This window comes from Phaethon lepturus, unplaced genomic scaffold (genome assembly GCF_000687285.1).
Source record: "Phaethon lepturus isolate BGI_N335 unplaced genomic scaffold, ASM68728v1 scaffold22012, whole genome shotgun sequence".
Classification (NCBI taxonomy): Eukaryota; Metazoa; Chordata; class Aves; order Phaethontiformes; family Phaethontidae; genus Phaethon; species Phaethon lepturus.
The window spans coordinates 14128-32419 of NW_010522894.1; the positions used below are offsets into that span (position 1 = coordinate 14128).

The following is an 18292-nucleotide window of genomic DNA, read 5'->3' on the forward strand; positions in this document are numbered from 1 at the left end:
CTGCCCACTTCAAGGACAAGACTGGACGGCTAGATGTGCAATGAAACGTTTGATTTGCTGAGAGACACTTAGATAAATTATCATTTAGTGCACACGTGATTAGAACGAGTAGGTCTGATTGGAAAGGCCAGCATTTTGATCAGTGAGTTAATACTTTTGGCAAGGGTTTGTTTTTAATGCAAAACTTGGCTTGTGCTTTGGTAATTATAAAGTCCTGAGTGATTAAGATAAACTACAAACTATAACTTACTTGTCATGATTCAATAGCAAGGACTGATCTAAAACCCATAGGAGGAAAAAGCTACACCGATATGATTACATTGAGACTGATAGCCTCTGTTTCATGGTGGAGGTTATAAACTGTTGCTGCTATTTTTAAGAGAAAAATATTAAAGCTCACACCTTTAAATGATAGACTGTTTGCATTAGGATAATAGAAATAAGGTTTTCATTACATGAAGTCATTACATGATTTTATGCAGTCACTTTTACTAGCATGCTTTAATAGCAGTGGCTTTGTGGAGGTTGTAAGAGAAAAATATTAAATCTCACACCTTTAAATGGTAGAGTGTTTGCATTAGGATAATAGAAATAAGGTTTATCATTACATGAAGTCATTACATGATTTTATGCAGTCACTTTTACTAGCATGCTTTAATAGCAGTGGCTTTCACTGCTTTCTGTGGCTTTCACTGTTTGGTTTCTACATGCTTATATTGAGCAAAATGAGGAGGGTTGATGTGGCTGGGTCCCAGTATGCTAAATTGAATAGGTCTGTTTAATTAGTCAGATGGTCAAACCTCTGAACCTGAAATGAAATGCAGCTACTCAGAAGTGATCTAATGGTAGATCATGAAGACCAGAGAGGGAAGTAGTGATAACAGTGTTGGCAGAACTTCTCAGTTGTTGTCTCCTGCCAAAGAGGAGTCGTAGAGAAATGTGCTCAAAGCGACTGATAGCATCACCCAGGCAGCAGCACTAGTAGAGCTAAGGGTTCTAAGAAAATGTTATCTTTTTCAGTCAGCTGCTCAGTGCTTTGTGACCTGTGCTGGGCACAGTGACCGTGCTGGTTAACTACCTAGCACAAGAGTTCTCCTCAGCATCCTGGCTGCTGCAGGACACTGTACCTGGGCAGCTCTAAGGACAGCTTCAGGTTTTTCTCGTGAACCTTGTGTATACAGCTCACACGAACACAGCATCTTACTCACCCCGGAGGTTCTAACCCTCTCCCACTGAATTCAGTAGGAGCATTGTCATTTTTTTCTGTAAGAGCAGATTAGTGGGCTGTTACCTACAGTAGCTTTTACTGTATGCATTTATATGCTTTTGATAAATCATTTGTTAATTTTTTGTGCCATAAAATGATTTTATAACATATTGTTTAGGGTAATTTGGAATTTGTTTGTGGTTTTCATACATCTATGAAAGTCATAATATTTTCTATATATAAACTTAATCTCTTTTATTTTGACTCCTTTGACATCTGCACATTTGTAACAGTGTTAGCACTCCCTCTTCATGTAACAGATGATAGATAAAACACTATGGTTTTGCAACAGTTATGATGATTGCTAAAACATATACATATATATTTAATTAAGCTGTTTCTGTCAAAGCTCTGATTGAGGGGGGAGGCTTCTTAAAAGAATAATTTCAGATTTTTGAGTTTTTAAAATTTCCTTACTAAGGGTAGAGAATATATCGCCTCCTTGCCTTTGTTTCTTGGTTTGTCCAAATAAGGGACAACTTTTGGCCCCAAACTCTGCCATACTCAAGCTTGTGTGGGTTTTTTTTGTTCATACATTCAGAGATTGTAAACAACACTGGTATAGGGCTCACCTGAACTTGACTGAAGTATTGTTATAGAAGAATTTTTATGTGCTTAGATCAGACCTGTACGTCTTTGAGTGCTCTCGTTTGTCTCTTGTGCTGTATGATATGAAAGAGAATGATCTAAATCAGTTATGTTAAAAATGCAAAAAGAGTTTCCTTTGTTTTATTTGTCTTTAATGGATTTTATTACAAATCTTTCAAATGTTTTAATTGTTCTTTACGTTTTCACTGGAAGAAAAGTGTTGCGAAGCAGTATTTTTTAATTTGTCGTAGATTGATTTACTCATTGTTGGCACTCTCAGTTTCTAGCCAGTGTGTGACTCAGTAGAAAATTTTGTAGTTGACGCACGTGTGTGTGTGTGTGATATATGTGCACATAAGAAAACAGAAATATAAGAGAACAGTACATCACAAAAGAAAAACATATATACATTTTCAATATAATCCTAATGAGATAAGAATACTTAGTTTTTCTGGATTGGAAAACAAGAAGATTTGGCCATTATCTTCTCAAGGACCTTGAGACTTCTACCTGCTCCTTTACCAACTCAGTCCGACTTGCTATTACATGTTATAAGTAGCAAGTTGAACTTCCATAGATTATATTTTTGTTAAGTAACGCTTAAAAGCATTGCTGCATTCCCTGTATCCCTGCGCCTGCACAACAGAACTCGGTGAGGGTTTCACTGGCTGTCCCAAAGCGGGCAGAGATGAACATGTAGCAGCTTGGGCTGAGTGTGAACAGGGGCACATGTGGCAAAGTTATGAGGTCCCTTGTGTGGAAATGGCCGTTTTCTTCCATTTGAAAAATACGACAGCTAGTTTCACCTTGTTAGTATTTTCTTGATAATAAATAACCTATACTGTTTTGTCTGATGTTTTCCTCTTAAACTTTACTGCATTGTGCCACTGCTACGTGTCAGTATTAAGACAGCAGAAAAAGATTTCAGCAAGCTTTTTAAAATGCCGGTGACAACAGATTCCGCCATGCCTGAGGGTGAGAGCCACCCCTGGGTATGTCATTGGATGGCAGACGATAATTGCAAAGACAGAGTAAAAAAAAATTAAACAGAAATTCTTCTGCTTACGACACTGTACTTTTTAATAATTTTTAAGGTTAGTGCTTCAGGTCTATATCTTCCAAGAGACTCAGAACTTTAAAGTTTCATTTTAACAGATGAGTTATGCTATGAAAATGGCACCTGTAGGTGCCACAGGTAGGCTTGTGACTTATATTTATTGCAGTTATCTGTTGCATACTTTCAGAACAATTAGTTTTTCTTGTTTTTACTCCTGGAAAAGCTCCAAACTAATTGAAAATAGGGCATTAATTTTTCTGGCTTGCACACTAAGATGGGGTTGTCAGTGACTGTGTTCCACATCTGGAATGTTTGCATTAACACTGCCAGCTGAGTTATGCGGGTTGGATTTTCTTTTTTTAAATTGAAACTCCCAGTAAATATGGATTCTAAATAGTCAAACATTTCTCACTGTGTGTCACCAATATGAAAACTTTTACCTGGGTTATTTGAAAGGTTTGTCTTGCTATTTTTTGAATCCCGTTTCTTATTTTCTCTTTGTCATTTGGTAGATATCCCAATATGTTGAATGATTTTCTGTGTGTTTGTGATGAGTTTTTGTGTCATGTAAACAGCTTTAACTGCCTGGTAGGTGTTACTGCCATTTATCACACCTTGTTTTCTGTGATTTGTATTACACCATTTCTCCACTATCTTTTGTAAAACAATCCACTTGTCCAGCAGATCACTGGACTTTTACCAGATCACTTGGAGAAGTGATAGATGCCTCATCCTTGGAAACATTCTATGTTTCTATGATTTGTCTTATCTCTTGTTTAAACCATTACGGTAATTTTCGTGCTAACAGCTTTATAATTCTGATGCAAATCCAAATGATGGCCAGCTATCACTCAATTCACATAGTTTGGATCTGCTGTTTTGGTCTTAAGTAGAGTTGTTGAACAGTAAAATATACTCTGTAAATTTAAGCATGCTTAGGAAAAACAGAAAGCATTGTATTGTCATGTATGAAAGAAAATTGTTTCACTGTATTAGCTTTAATGTCCATAAATGTGCAAAATAAGCCAAGTACGGTGTTGGATTATTTTTTGTGTTACCTGGAAGTCATGCTAGAATTGATAGAACCAGAAGGGAGCCTACTATTGTCAAATGACTGTGAGTCCAGAGCTCGTCTTAGGACCACACTCTGATATGATTCATCCTATAAATCTTCAATTCCTAACATGGACACAATTTGTCATGTGTGCAGGACGGAGGGACTGGGCATGCGAAGTGCTTCAGACACTGCAGCCGGGTCCATCTGTGGTGCTCAGTCCATTCAGTGCTGCTCAGCTTTTTGTGACCAGATGGCAAGCACTTCAAGCCTGAACTACAGCAAATGATGGGAAGGAACGATTCACAGCTCTCAGAACTCACCAGAATCTCATTCCTGGTCCTGCTCGTCATCTTTCATTGAAGACACAGGCAAAGGGGCATTGAACAAATTTGTCTGGATAGCTTAGCCGTTTAAGAGTGTGAACACAAGTTCCTGTTGCCTGAGAGATATAAGGAAGCAGAAGAAAAGCAGCTCATTGCCTCATGTTCCCCTATCCTACAAATTGACATTATCAACAAGTTAATGATGCTTATAGTAGTGGTTCTGTGATGTGGACTTCCACTACAAGATCTTCTTAGAGATAATATATTACTTTTTTAATATATATTTGTGTATATACATATATATACACCAGCATGAAGTCTAATTTACTAACAAAAGAGTGATATAAATGATATTATTTACAGAAAAAGCTAGGTGTTTGGGGACTTACAATTTTAGAGTTTTAATTCCTTTCTTAGTCTGTTGTTTCTCTTGCTTATTCTTAAATTGAATATAATCAATGCCTAGTACATCCTGTCCTTAGTAAATATCTAGAATGTTGTTTTGAAAAAAGCATCAATCAACACTGATGCTGTCCTTTCCATAGTCTAAAGACCAGTTCTGCTGACAACACAATCGTGTAAGCTGCAATTCCTGAGCCAACAATATCCACAGACTGTAGCAATAGCAGCTGCATATCTTCCCTGGCACGGAATGATTTAGGGTGGAGAGCAGATTCTTTCCCCCTCAAATCACTTCAGAAAATTCTTGGCAGAGAGCCAGCTGATTTGTTTGTTCAAGTAGAGAGGTTTGATTTATCAGTACAGAAAATGTAGTCATGCACTGTGCTGAATTGTATGAATTCAGTTTTTGTGTCCCGGACAAGTTGACTTTGTTATTCTGCTCACAATGTTTTTTTTTTTTTTAATGCAGTTACTAAAAATATAGAAAAATGCAAATTTGAGAGAATGTAGCCCTAGTACTTTCTTCATTGCAGTTTATGATATAGTTTGTGATATAGTTTGCAATACAGGTGTGAAACTGGAAAGCGTTGGTCTGGGGAGTTTGACTGGGAAATACAAATTAAGACATGCAAGATAAAAGCAGTGCAAGGAAGCAACTATGCATGCCAAAATGAAATTGCAATCCACAGATCTTACAGTTCAGTTTCTTTTTTTTGCTTCTGAAATACTAGATCTACTAAACAAAGAAGCCTCAATGTAGAGATAAGATTTGTGTTATTTTCCTACACACGTTTCTTTTTAGTCAGTTTTTCTAAGTTCCTACTAAATTATTTCTAAAGGAAATTCTCTGAAAGTAGTTTTTGAAGTAATAATGTAAGGTTCACTGTGATTCACAATAAAGCAAAACATTTAAAATCTTCTCAATGCTCTATTAAATCAGTATGAGATGTTCTGGGCTATAACCCTTTGGTAACATTTAGAGTTTAGGAACTGTGTTTTTAGCTATAAAAATTGTAACGATTTATATTTTCATGTATGTATGCATGTGCAAATTATATATTATAGAGAGAGAGATTTTCTATCTCAGTTCTTAAACCATGATGCCTGAATGTTTTCCATAACTCTGAGGTGTTGACATCAGATATATTTTATTCTTCTGTCTACTCAGCAGAGTATTGTATTACTGGAGGCATAGTCAGCTGAAGATTGAGATTTGCTGTTGTGCAGCCTGAAACTAAGGAGTCCTGTAGAAAATCAAGGAATGACCTGTTTCAAAGACAAGAGATAAGAGGGCAAGTATTTTGAATGGACTACGAAGGCAGAATGTTGATACGGCTTTCAAAATCCTTCCTTTTTCTTCAGCAGAATTAATCTTGTCCTGCTAAAATCTGGCTTCAACTGTTCACTCTATTTTTAGTTACTGATCTTAGCCAGGTCTTCAAATAGCTTAGAGCTGGTGTTGTTTGTGTCTGATGTAAAACTGATACAGACTTGGCTGGTATTTTCATTCATGTTTCATAATCTTCCCTAGTGCATACATGAAGACAGTATCTTTGGTGTGCTGGGAGGAGATATTTGTATTGATGTCGAGTAGATCAGACACCCGTTGTTTGACACTTGCAGTGTTCCTCATGTGCCCATAAAGGAGTAAGTGAAAATATTTTAATGAAAATGAAATTACTTATTTACATTTATCTGCGGAGAGGTCTCACAGTTAGAAAGGTTCAGGAAGTTCTCTTTTGAGATTCCTTAAGGGGAATCTCAGAGTAACCCTAAAGTTTCCCTCTTTTTTGTGTATTAAGTAAGTCCTTCATACAATCTTGTATGCCATGAAGAAGACCGTAAGTGTAAGATAGAGGTAGTAGTTTAGCTGGCCCTTTGAGAAAACTGTTAATTCAAAATTAAGTCATTAAAGAGCTTTTCAAATGTCATTGATCGAAAGCTTGCTTTCACAAGAGAGAAAGAATACGTATGTAAGACCTTGGAAGGAGTTTTTATTGATCAATTAAATTAAAATGGGCACAGTGGGGAACAAATCTAGCAACAAAAACTATGAATAAGCCATTAATATTTCCTTATAAAGTAGTTGTATCTCTAATTACATTACTTTTTCTTACACTGCTGTATATAAGGAGGATCATTAACACAATTTAAAACATCTGATAAGAGTTAATTTTGAAATAAGATTTTTCTTCTTTTCTATGAAATAATGCATCTTTTCAGGCATTGTAGGATTATAAACTCTCAGATTTAGAAAATCGGGATGTAGTTGTTAATTTTGGTTCTGTGTCTCTGAGAAATGCATTCAGCAATCCATACAATATTCCTGCATTCTTGTTCCTTTAACTTTACATAGGCATAAAATACTCCAAAATGAAACTGGTTGTTGAATGCAAGCACGTTCAGCTTTACCTGTGGAAAAGATGAGACAAGCGTTACAATAAAATATTAAACGTGGCAAATGTGATTTTTATATGGTAGCCTTTTATGATCAAGATTTCTACGTAACTTTGCAACCATGACTGTATTTAGAGTCTCTTGAGTATAAATATAATTAAAATGTCATCTCTGGGTTAATTTTGGTAATAGACTACAGCAACATTACATGTAAGTAAAGGACAGTGGTGAAATATCTTCTTCAGTAGACTATTCAAAAGAAAATTCATTAAGCGGTTTGAGATGGCTTTTGAATCCACATGAGATGGCTTTTCACAAGGCTATCAGGGTTGGCAGTTCTATAACTAGTCTTCAGAAGAATGCCCTGGGATTTATTTTATTTAAAAAGGTAAATCATTCTATTTTCATTCAGCCAAATGTTGACAGGCGTAGAAATACTGTGTTCTTGAATACGAAGCTGAATGATGCAGTATAGTAGAATCAAAAGCCTAGTAACTCATTCTCGTTTTAAATGTTACTCCAGATGGGCAACTTTCATTTTGATATTTTAAGGTTAGAAGCTCTTACCTCATGTTCAAAAAATGCATCTTCCAGTGTCTTTTCGCCAGTGCCACTCCCTACACCTTCAAACACAGCCTTGTATTCCTAAAAGCATAGACAACCACACAATGGAAATAAAGTACTTTTGCATTCTGTGCAGCACAGATACCTTACATTATTAATTAATCTACATTAAGTTATCTTTCTGTATAGGAGAACTCATGTATAAATTACAGTTCTACATAAATCAAAAGTTAAAAGCATATAGTCAGCAAAAGAAAGAAAAATCACATTTGTTCTTGTATTTCTTACCGTCATTCCTACAACTTAAAGTAATTTACTGAAGGCACTAAAAGAGACTTATTGTAGAATGACACATGACCTTTCACTCCTTTAGACAGAGAGCACTCAACTTCTTGTACAAATAGTATTCATCAGAGCCAGAGCTGTAAATGGAGCCAAAACCCTGAACTCTGATCCTCACATGGCTGCTCATCTTATTTCCAGTAGTCAGCGGGATTTGCATTATCTGCGTTAATATTGTATCTAAATCCATTAGTCTGGTATGTCATCCTGGAATATTCTGCCAGAGATTTTTTTACTTCATTTCTTACGTGTTACATTTCTGTGTAATTTCCTTCTCTGTGTATTTGTTTTGTTTCTCCTATGAGGTGGCAGTGCAGTATAGGTCTAGTACAGTGATTCCCAAATTCATCTAAATATCCCACCGTCACATGAATAGACTTGCTCCGTACCACACTGACATGGGGACACGTGCTTCTAACATTCTGCTTATGTGCATGTCCAGCTTTGTGTCTTCTGTGGAAAAAGCAGTAGACCAGACATAATTTTGTTTTGTGTACCTACTTGGAGGTAGCTTAAATATTATAGGCAGCCAGAGTATGACAGTTAATTCATAGAGCAAGTGCTGCATACTGGTTCATCTTTAATAACAGCACTAGTCGCCTCAGTATTAACAACTTGATCTACTACTTTGATTCAATCAGTGATTTAGAGAAATATTTTCAGAAGGGCATTTTTATGGTACACTAGTAATAAATCAGATTTGCATTCATCTGTGACGTGAATTGTTTGGTCAGCTCATTTTAAAATTACTTATGCTTTTGCTTCAAAATCTCGGAGGCAGCAGCTGTGAAGTGAAACTCAATTTGGAAAGGGTTAATGAAGTAGGAAAAGTTTTGTTTACTAGAATGTGATTTAGTCTTATTTAAACATCACTGTGAGAGGAGCTTTGTATTGCACTAAGGTAATGTCGTGGTTTAGCCCCAGGTAATAATATATCTTATGTCCTCCTATCAAAAGCCTTTGATTCCATATACTTCTTTATGGGATGTTCTTTTGCTGACTTTTTTCTCTCACAAAAATGCTTTTAACTTATGTGAATACTCTTTAAAATTTTGCTGACATCAAGAGACATTAAGTATTTGTATTTTGGCTTTTTGTTTTAAGAAATTAGATTACATACTGCATAGTAATCTGCAACACACTTCACTTGCTCGTAGTCATCTGCATTGGCCAACAGGTGTAAGCCTTCTGGATATAGTTTTCCACAGGTTGGATACAGCTTCTCTCGGTCATCTTTACTCAGCTCAGTGCCAAATGAATTAATGGTGATGATAAAGGCACGTCTGTCTGCCTCAAACTTAATATGCAAAACAAAAAATAAAGCGATGTATTAGAGATCTCATTCTAAATTAAGGTAGGGGTTTGGGTTTTTTTTTCAGTAAGCTAAACTGTGGAAACAAAAAAAAAGTGGACTTCAGAGTACTAGAAACATACCTTATTTTAAAAATTTTAAATACTTATTTGCAAACACTTGTTAAATTTTAACTTGAAAATCAAACAGTGTTTTGCAAGCACAGCTTTTATTCTGTGATTTTTGTACTCAAAATACCAGCTCTGCTACTTCCTCATTTCCCTACTTAGTTACACAGATGTTGACAACAAAAAATGTCCTCACACACCCTTTTGATGTTACGAAATAATACTCTTATATATAATAATAATGTCAGGATGGGACCAAGAACCAATAGTACTGTTGTGGGGTAATCCAGAGTGCTGTTGAGAGTAAAGATTGAGTGGAAATCAGGAAAAAAAAAATAGTTTCTGAATGCACATATTTAAAACAATAATTTAATAAGGTGGAGGAGGCTGTTTACTTGCCAAGTTAAAGTTTGTAAGTGTTTCAAATAACAGTTAATTTTTAACGCATAGAATCAAGGGCTATATTTCTTCTGCCAGGTTTAGATGCACTCAGTATCTGTATTTTTGCTCAGCAGAAGACTGAAAGTCATTCTAATGTCTAGATCCCAGATTGTTCTTTTGTACAAGGCAAAATTTCACTTGCCATTCTTAGAGTATGAATAAAAAATGTAATGTTAAATAAAAATAACCTTACTCAATTCTGTCTGATTTAAATCTATTATTCTGTCTTGAGATCTAAATTGACTATGGCTTTATTTCATACAATCATAGAGTCATAGAATAGTTTAGGTTGTTAGGGACCTCCAAAGGTCATCTAGCGCAACCTCCCTGCAATAAGCAACTAGATCAGGTTGCTCAGAGCCCCGTCCAACTTGACCTTGAATGTTTCCAGGGATGGGGCAGCGGCCACCTCTCCGGGCAACCTGGGCCAGTGTTTCACCACCCTCATTGTGAAAAATGTCTTCCTTATATCCAGTCAAAATCTGCCCTCTTTTCATTTAAAACCATTACCATTTCTTTCCTGTATTACTTACTTTCATGTTGTAGAACAGCAGAGCCCTTGCTAATTGCGGGGATTACGCAATAAAATCTTCCAAGTGAAGCATGTACAGTATGTGCACATTTTAGGCAGCTTGCAAAACTTCTTATGCTGTGAATTTTTGAACTGTTTTAAACAGAAAGGTATTCTTTTCCTGTTGAGTAACAAGACTCCAGTTGCAACACCGTTCTACAACTTCATCAGATAAGCACATATTCGTAGATCCTACTCCTGTGTGCTGGAACACACAGTACAGGGACCCAGCTGCCCTCCGGCCCTAACTTGAGAGTAAGGAAAATGAATAAATGATAGATAATGAGAAGAAAGTAAGTGTGCTTGGAAAGATTTCTAGCTAATGAATAACAGGGCCTTATTAATATGAACTTGCCTTATTAATATGAACAGGCATATCAGCCCTAGTGAAACTGTTTTGGAAGCACAAATGCTTTGTTTTTTTTAAAGCCATGTAGCATCTAGCTGTTCGATTTGTAATATTTTATCAGGGGAAAAAAGCATGCTCAGATGCAATTGCAACTAATGCTAGCAGGTTTGGGGCCTCGTTCTGTGTCTCCCAGTTTGAGAAAATTTGCAGGACCAGTCCCATCCATACAGACCTCTCAGTTCATTGAATTTTTGGCACATGAGGTGAGTAAGGCCATGAGGCAGCTATTTGGTGACTTGGGCCATTTGATTGCTGCAGGTAGAGGTGGAGTCACAAGATGGCCATTTCCTAAGTGCTTTCGTTTCCATAAGGGACAACTGAAGTATCACTGTTTGAGTGTGCTGTTTGAGAATTAGCATGGAGCCCTAAAAACAGGCACAGCACTAGTGCAGTCCTGCGGTTTCTTGCCAGATTCTGGGTTAAACATGCAATGTTTGTTGTCCGTGGTGGAAGAGAGATTGTCAGTACTTTTAATGTGGAAGGTTGGCACTGTGTCTGGTGGTCAAGGAGCTGGGGAGCTAAATACCTCAGTCTCATTCACAGAATCACTAGGTTGGAAAGGACCTTCAAGATCATCAAGTCCAACCATTAATCCAGCGCCACCATGTTCCCTAAACCATGTCCTGAAGCGCCACATCCACACGTTTTTTGAACACTTCCAGAGATGGCGACTCCACCACCTCCCTGGGCAGCCTGTTCCAATGCCTGACCACCCTCTCAGTGAAGAAATTTTTCCCAATATCCAATCTAAACCTCCCCTGGCACAACTTGAGGCCATTTCCTCTCGTCCTATCGCTGGTTACTTGGGAGAAGAGACCAGCGCCCTCGTCACCACAACGCCACATTCTGACAGGGTCAGGTTGGTTGTCTTACATATAAGATTACAGAACAAATAGCAAGTATTCTTTTGAATAACTTGGGCTTTTTGTGAATTCAGCCATTAGCAATCTGCCCTATGTGTGTCTTCAGATTATTAAAATGTTATAGAAAAGGAAATCTTCTACAGAAAAAGTTTATCCTCCTAGCTGATTGACATTAGATAGGGATTTTAAAGCAGCTTATCACAGACCAAACTGTTACAACTGGTGCAAAGAGAGTTTTACAACGTGCTTAAACTAATGTTGGTAAGTAATCTGCTCTCAGCATGAATTTCTAGCTCTTGGGCTTTCTGAAAAATCTGAATAAACTGTGGAAAATGTCTTTACCTCTGCCAACCAATCTCTTAATTTTTATATTTCAGAAAAGAATAGTCAAAATGCCCAATTTCTGTTCAAATTAACTTGATTAAGAATATTTTCTTTAGAACGTAAACTGAAACATTAGGAACTGGCTAAATAAAATATGAAAGTGTATTCCCTTTTAGGACATTGTTCATAAAATGTAATTTAGGCTCATTCTTCCTTCAGGATTGAGCTCCCAGGGTTATTCTCTCTCTCCTATAATGCAAACTTTTAGTGTGACATCATCAGGGCTCAGTGAATTTTCTTCCATCAGTTTCCAGGGTGTAAGTTATGCTTATCCAGAAAAAAAGACTCCTCGAAGCAAACGGGTGATCTGGCTCTCAAAGTCGGCAAAGAATTATGATAAACTATGTGAAAAGAAAAAAACTGAGCTGAATGCTGAGAACTCAATTTTAGGAATTTCTGCATCTTTTATTACAATAACAGATATAAAAATATCATTCACTATGCTGCACGTATGCTTTGGGGAGGAGGATGTTAGGAATTCTGCATGTCATGGAAAAAATAAATATTAAACTTTCTGAGTTCAGACCAAAATGAAACATGTAATGTTGGACTTTTATGTATAACACTAGTTCTAAAGGTCATTCAACTCTTAACTTCAATCGTTAATTTTAATGGGAGAGTAAACAAGCATAATAGTGGCGTGAAGCTTAAAGATTATTAATTAGAAAATATACAGTAATGCCAAGACCTTAGCTATCCCAAATTTAATTTTGAGCTAGGAGGTGTAAGAATAATGCACTTTTTAAGTTTTTCCACATAATATAGAAAAAACGTTAAGGGGCAACAGTTTGAGATTAGTGAACTATTTATTCTGTTCTGCTCTCTGTTATAGAAAAATATTAACTGAGGCTGACTGCCCCCTGGTAATGGACTATCTGCTTCTCTAGTCAAGGGATAAAAGTCATCCTAGAATAAAGTCTTCATCAGACCTTAGAAAAACAGTTATTTTTCAGAGAAGAAGCAAACATTTGACAAATAACTTTGTAAATCGAGAGAGAAAGAACAGGAAAAACAAAGTAACCTAATTATGAAAACATTGTGGAGTACTTTCATGTCCAAAGACTGAATTTTTCTTACCTCGAGAATAGGTCTCATGATTTCTGCTGTAGTACCACCTTGTTTTTCACAAAACTTATAGAATGCCTCAAGATAAGACTACATGAAAGAAGAAGAGAGATATTTTAAATGCTACTTAAGACCTGCACCAGCACAGCACATAGTCATGGACCTCATTTTTAAATACTTCCATTAACTTTGACAATTCTACCTATGAATTTAAATTCAAGTATGTGCTTAAAGACTTTGCTGGATTTTAAGCTGAAATATTAAAATGCAAATGCCTTGTCATTACAGTATGGGTTCAAATATTTCTTAAAATTGTTATAGGACAAATATTATGTTTTCTGTGCTCTCTAAAGAAGGAACTTCTTGAGTTCCATTGAGCTTCCACTGCATAATAAGCAGATGGCTGAAGGAAACCGCATTTATAGTGTGGAGGAGGGGATTTGGGAATATGCCATGGCTGTTGGGCCAGCACTATGAGGATACACAAACTAATCCCTACTGCTCTACCCTAAACCCTGGATTAAGGCAGAACAGCAGACAAAGCTTCTGTAATACTGGCCTGCAGAGCCCTCTGGTCTATTAAGGTTTCTGGCCTTTGCACCCATTTCAAAATACATGTGCAGGAAGGACCCTAAATATCTCAGAGATGCTGTTCCCTCTGCCTCCCTATCCTCCAAAATACTGTCTTAGGCAACATTTATGTTATCAAAATGCATTTGCTACAACTTTGCACAATCTTGTTAAAAGAAGCTGTCACTAACTATGCAATTTAATGAATTTTAACTGGAGACATCTCAAGGGGGATCTGCTGCATGGGATTATGTGTTAAGTTCTGTATAGTGCTATCTGATAGTAGAGCTGAAACATAATTGATCACATTGACAGCTGAAGCACAGGAGACAGGATATATTAATAATTTAGAAGTTTTTGCAGAATGATCCCCCGATACTTAGAAGAGTGAGAATTAAAAACAAAAAAATAGATTTAGCAAGTGTAAATGTGTCGTTATCCACACAGGATATAAGAATCAAATCTGTATGTTATCGAATGGAAAAAAGAGTGTCTAGTTTAGTAGTACTGTAAAAGAATTAAAATACTTGGGCATAACTGATGTTGTTTTGAATGAGAGGAAGTAGCAGAATATTTAAGAATCAAATACTGGCTTGGGAATTCATAAATGTCATTTGTAAGACAAACAGAAGAATTTTTCTTCTTTCCCCCCAGTACAATCAGATCACTGTAAGAATACTTCCTGCAGTCTGGGGCATCCCCTGTGAAAGAAAGATAACAAAGAACTTGGAGAGAATGTGCCAGCAGGAACCATTAACAGAATGAAATATGTATAGCCTTTAAAGAGACCATCCTAAGAGTATTGACCTGTGTGCTGATATTTGTAAAGTACTTTGAAAATGCAAGGCACATATTAGATGCATAGCCTTACAGCAGTGTGCTGTAGCAATGCTAAAGATAATCTAAAAAGGAAAAAAATTATACAAAACCCTAAAGTAAAAAAAAAAAACCAAATGCATTAACTAGACTCAAAGCAATTAGTCCTTTTCAAATCACATCTACCTTTTATAAATAACAATAAATGTTAGCCAAAAGCCTGTCTAGGCTCACTTAAGAGCTAACAGTTCTGTGGCATTTGGTAGATCACTGAGTTACTCATAAACAAATGGATCTGGATATTAACCTGACATCTAAAGCATTTTCATTAATGAGGTATTAAATTAGAATTTGGACACAGACCTAAAATTTGAAAACTCTCCAAACAGTGGAGTAGAAATGAAAGGAGCTGGATATGATTCTTGGGCTTGTCATCAGCAGGGTGACCTTAGACAGCTTGCTTTATCTCACCATGCTTCTGTTTCCCCATCCATAAAACAGGGCTAATGATACTGACCTCCTTTTCTGAGACACTTTGAAAAACCCCAGGTATTATCATTCAGTTGCAAGAACTTGCCTTGTACAGTTTGTTGCGCATTATTTCAATGTTCATTTCATCCAGGTCATTTTCAGACAAGCAGTCTTGAAAGAAAGCAGCTGAAAGCAGAGTTTATTATATTGCAGTATAAATCTACATGCCAATAATATGCATCTCCTGTCTATTGCCATTCACCATTGCGTGAGCAAGGATCTGAGGTTTCTGTACAAGAGTGATGAGATATAACAGAGAGGAAGAGAAATCCTCTTGATTTTCCGCTTATCCTCCTATTCCCTCCTTTTTAATGAGAATCTGCTGTGTGGGGAATCAATCAGTGCCGCAGCCAGAGTCCACATCTCCAGAGAGAATCAGATGAGAAATGCTAATGAAAGCCCTAATCTTCTCTGAAGTATATAGTTTGGGCATTAGGGAGATTTTCTAGTGAGGAACATGAAAAATAATTTTTAATCATGCAGGCATTTTGCAATTTTTAACGAGAATCCTCTCTCCTATTTTCCCTCTTCCTCTTTGGATAAGTCTGTAGTGAGGGAAAGGCAACAGGTTGCAACTATTAAGGGGCACAAGCTTTGAGCTTTACCATCTGTGCCTCCAGGTCCTCTGCAGAACTGGCTAAAGAGCAAGCTTTTAAACAGGGAGGCAGAGGATGAAGTTCATCTGTGCAGGTGGACTGCTTAAAAATACTGTATTCATAACCAACAAAAGTATTGCCAATCCCTCGCTGTTCCTAAGCCATGTCCTTGGGACAGACCAGTGCTGCCTGGCAGAGAGCGTTGTCTCAGACAGTGGCAATGGAAGATGGTAAAGAGAGCGTGTGAGCCTGCCTGTGTTTTGTGGTCTTCTCCTTCATACTCCCCCAGCATCCAGGTTTTGGATGAATATTGGAGGATGTAGCCCTGACAGTTCCCTTTAGTATCTCTTTGTAGGTTCGTTGACTGAGAATTTGTCCCATCTGTTTAAAAATGTGATACTACTCTCTGCTTTTACAAACCTGTTTAGCAAAAAAAATTCCAGAAATTTACTACCAGCTGTGTAAAAACAAAATTTTGTATTTTACCTGTTTTAAAACTAGTTTTCTGCTGGGATTTGGTCTACTAATAGATTTGATAATCAACGCTTCGCAGCTCACTATGGCCACACCTCAGGACTTTGTAAACATTGTCTGTATCTTTCTTTAGCCTTGTCCTTTCCAAACTGCAGTCCAGCCTTTCTGTTCTGTCTGCACATGGTGGCACTAAGCCCCTTGTTCATTTTAGATGTCCTTCTCTGTACCTTTTCTGATTTCCCTGTACGGGGTGTTGGCAGTGGGGGGCTGCAGGGCAGCCTCTGTGAGGGGAGGCCCCATGCCCCACACAGCAGGTTCCAGCTGGCTCCAACAGACCCACCAACAGGACACACTGAGCCCCTCAGCCAAGCTGGTGGTGCCTCTGGGAAAATATATTTCAGAAAAGGCAAAAAGTCAGGATGTAGAGAGGAGGAGGGGGAAAAAATTTTGAGAAACACCAAGGTCAGAGAAGGAGGAGGAGGAGTCACTCCATGGTGGTGGAGCAGGTGCTCCCTGCTGCCTGCAGAGGACTTGCGCTGGAGCAGATGCTGCTGACAGGGACGGCAGCCTGTGGAGAGCCCGTGCTGGAGCACAGAATAAGTGTGAGGAGGAAGGAGCGGGAGAGAGAAACCACCACATACTGACTGAAAACTCATCCTGCTCCTTGCACCACTCACCGCCTCTCCAAAGGGACTGAGCGTAACCTGCAGTGATAACGAGGGCAGAGGAGAGGAGCCTGGAGCGGAGGAGTGGGAAAGTGGGGAGGAAAAGTGTTTTTGCCAAGAATGTAAGTGTTTGTTTCTTTCTGTTTGTTTGTTTGTTTGTTTCCTAATACCTGAGTCAGTAATTAAATATCTTTGTATTAATCAACAATAAATCAAGTTAATTTTCCCCAAGTTGAATCTGTTTTGCCTGCAACGGTACTTGGTAGGTGATCTCAAACCACAAGCTCCCTTTTCCCCCCTGCCCTGTTTTCTCCCTGCCTGGTGCTGGGGGTTGAGTGAGTGGCTGGGTGGGAGTTTGGCTTCTGTCTGGGGTGAACCCACCATGCCTTCTTGAGAAGCAGAACCTAAATCCACTGACACTACTCAAGATGAGGGCACACAGTGGTTTCATGTGAGTTCAAATCCACCCAGTTCCATCTTATTCTCAGTACCCTTCCCAGCAGTGTTCCACAGCTGGTTAGTTTTTGTTTGTTCACGTTGGCTGCTGTAGCACAATACGCAGAGTTTCATCCCAATTTCAGAATGTGACGTTCCCAAGCCTCGCTCTGTTTTGCTTTGAGACTTAGTTCTTCAAAACAGGGATTTTCTCTATGTTTGAATCATGCTCAAATCCTAAGAGGGAATCTAGGTTCTACCACAACATCTCTCTATCCTTTGTGAGGGATAGGCAAGATTTCATCTCACATTTTTAATTATAGATGCAGGTGTGGAAATAAAAATCTAGATGCTCTAAATCACTGGCTACTTTGGGTATAAAAGGTATCTATTACACTTCTTGAGTAGCGTGTTTTCCTTGTGTCTGCTACCCAGGGTTGATACAGAAGCCGTTAATAAATGTTACTAGAAAATGTCCTGAACACCACTTCAGAAGTGCTTCATGTTTTGTGTTACCAAAACACAGCATATCCAGTGGAAAACATGCTATTCCATCTGAGATGTTCTTAAGAATACAGGATGAGTAGTTTCAAAAAGCAAATAAGAAACAATTTAATGTTCCTACCTAATGGTGTGTCAACCAAAATTGCATTGAACAGCTCAGTGGGGTTTGAGGCAATGCTGACTGCTTCCATTTGCTCAAAACTCCCCAGTGGATGGCACTTCGGAACAAGTTCGGCTATGGGCCGCTGATGTAATGTGCCAGTTATTAAAAGAATTATGTTGTCAATCATGTAGCTGTACCTGTATTTGAAATAAAAAGTAAAAGAAATTAACCTTAGCTTTATAATGAATTTTCCTTTGTAAAAATACAAACCCAAGATTTTTGAAAAATCAGTAATAATACTGAAGCCAGAAACAACCACAGTATTTGCAGGTTTGTATGCTCACTCTGTACCAATGTCTCATTTCTCAAAAACAAACAGAAGTTTTTAAATACCAGGTAGGTAACACAGAGTATTAATTTGAAACACATTAATCTGAAATTAATTTGAG

General features: G+C 37.7%; 1 protein-coding gene across 1 annotated transcript; it reads right to left on the minus strand.

The window, feature by feature from the left end:
• Positions 1 to 6369: 6369 nt before the first annotated feature.
• On the minus strand, positions 6370 to 18059 carry LOC104616835 (V-type proton ATPase subunit d 2). The gene is made up of 6 exons (XM_010281978.1): positions 17862 to 18059; positions 15113 to 15192; positions 13162 to 13239; positions 9118 to 9294; positions 7659 to 7736; positions 6370 to 7106 (listed from the first exon to the last, which is right to left on the minus strand). Exons 1-6 carry the CDS (start codon positions 18028 to 18030, stop codon positions 6945 to 6947), a joined length of 744 nt encoding a protein of 247 aa, XP_010280280.1. The 5' UTR covers positions 18031 to 18059; the 3' UTR covers positions 6370 to 6944.
• Between the last annotated feature and the right edge of the window lie 233 nt (positions 18060 to 18292).

Bases quoted from the DNA above. Each gene is read 5' to 3' on its own strand.
- LOC104616835 (XM_010281978.1), bottom strand. From the start codon at position 18,030: ATGATTGACAACATAATTCTTTTAATAACTGGCACATTACATCAGCGG. The intron at 9,295-13,161 runs GTAAGAAAAATT...TTGCATATTAAG, and splicing joins TCATGAGACCTATTCTCGAG to TTTGAGGCAGACAGACGTGC. The intron at 7,737-9,117 runs GTATGTAATCTA...CTATGCTTTTAG, and splicing joins GTGTTGCAGATTACTATGCA to GAATACAAGGCTGTGTTTGA.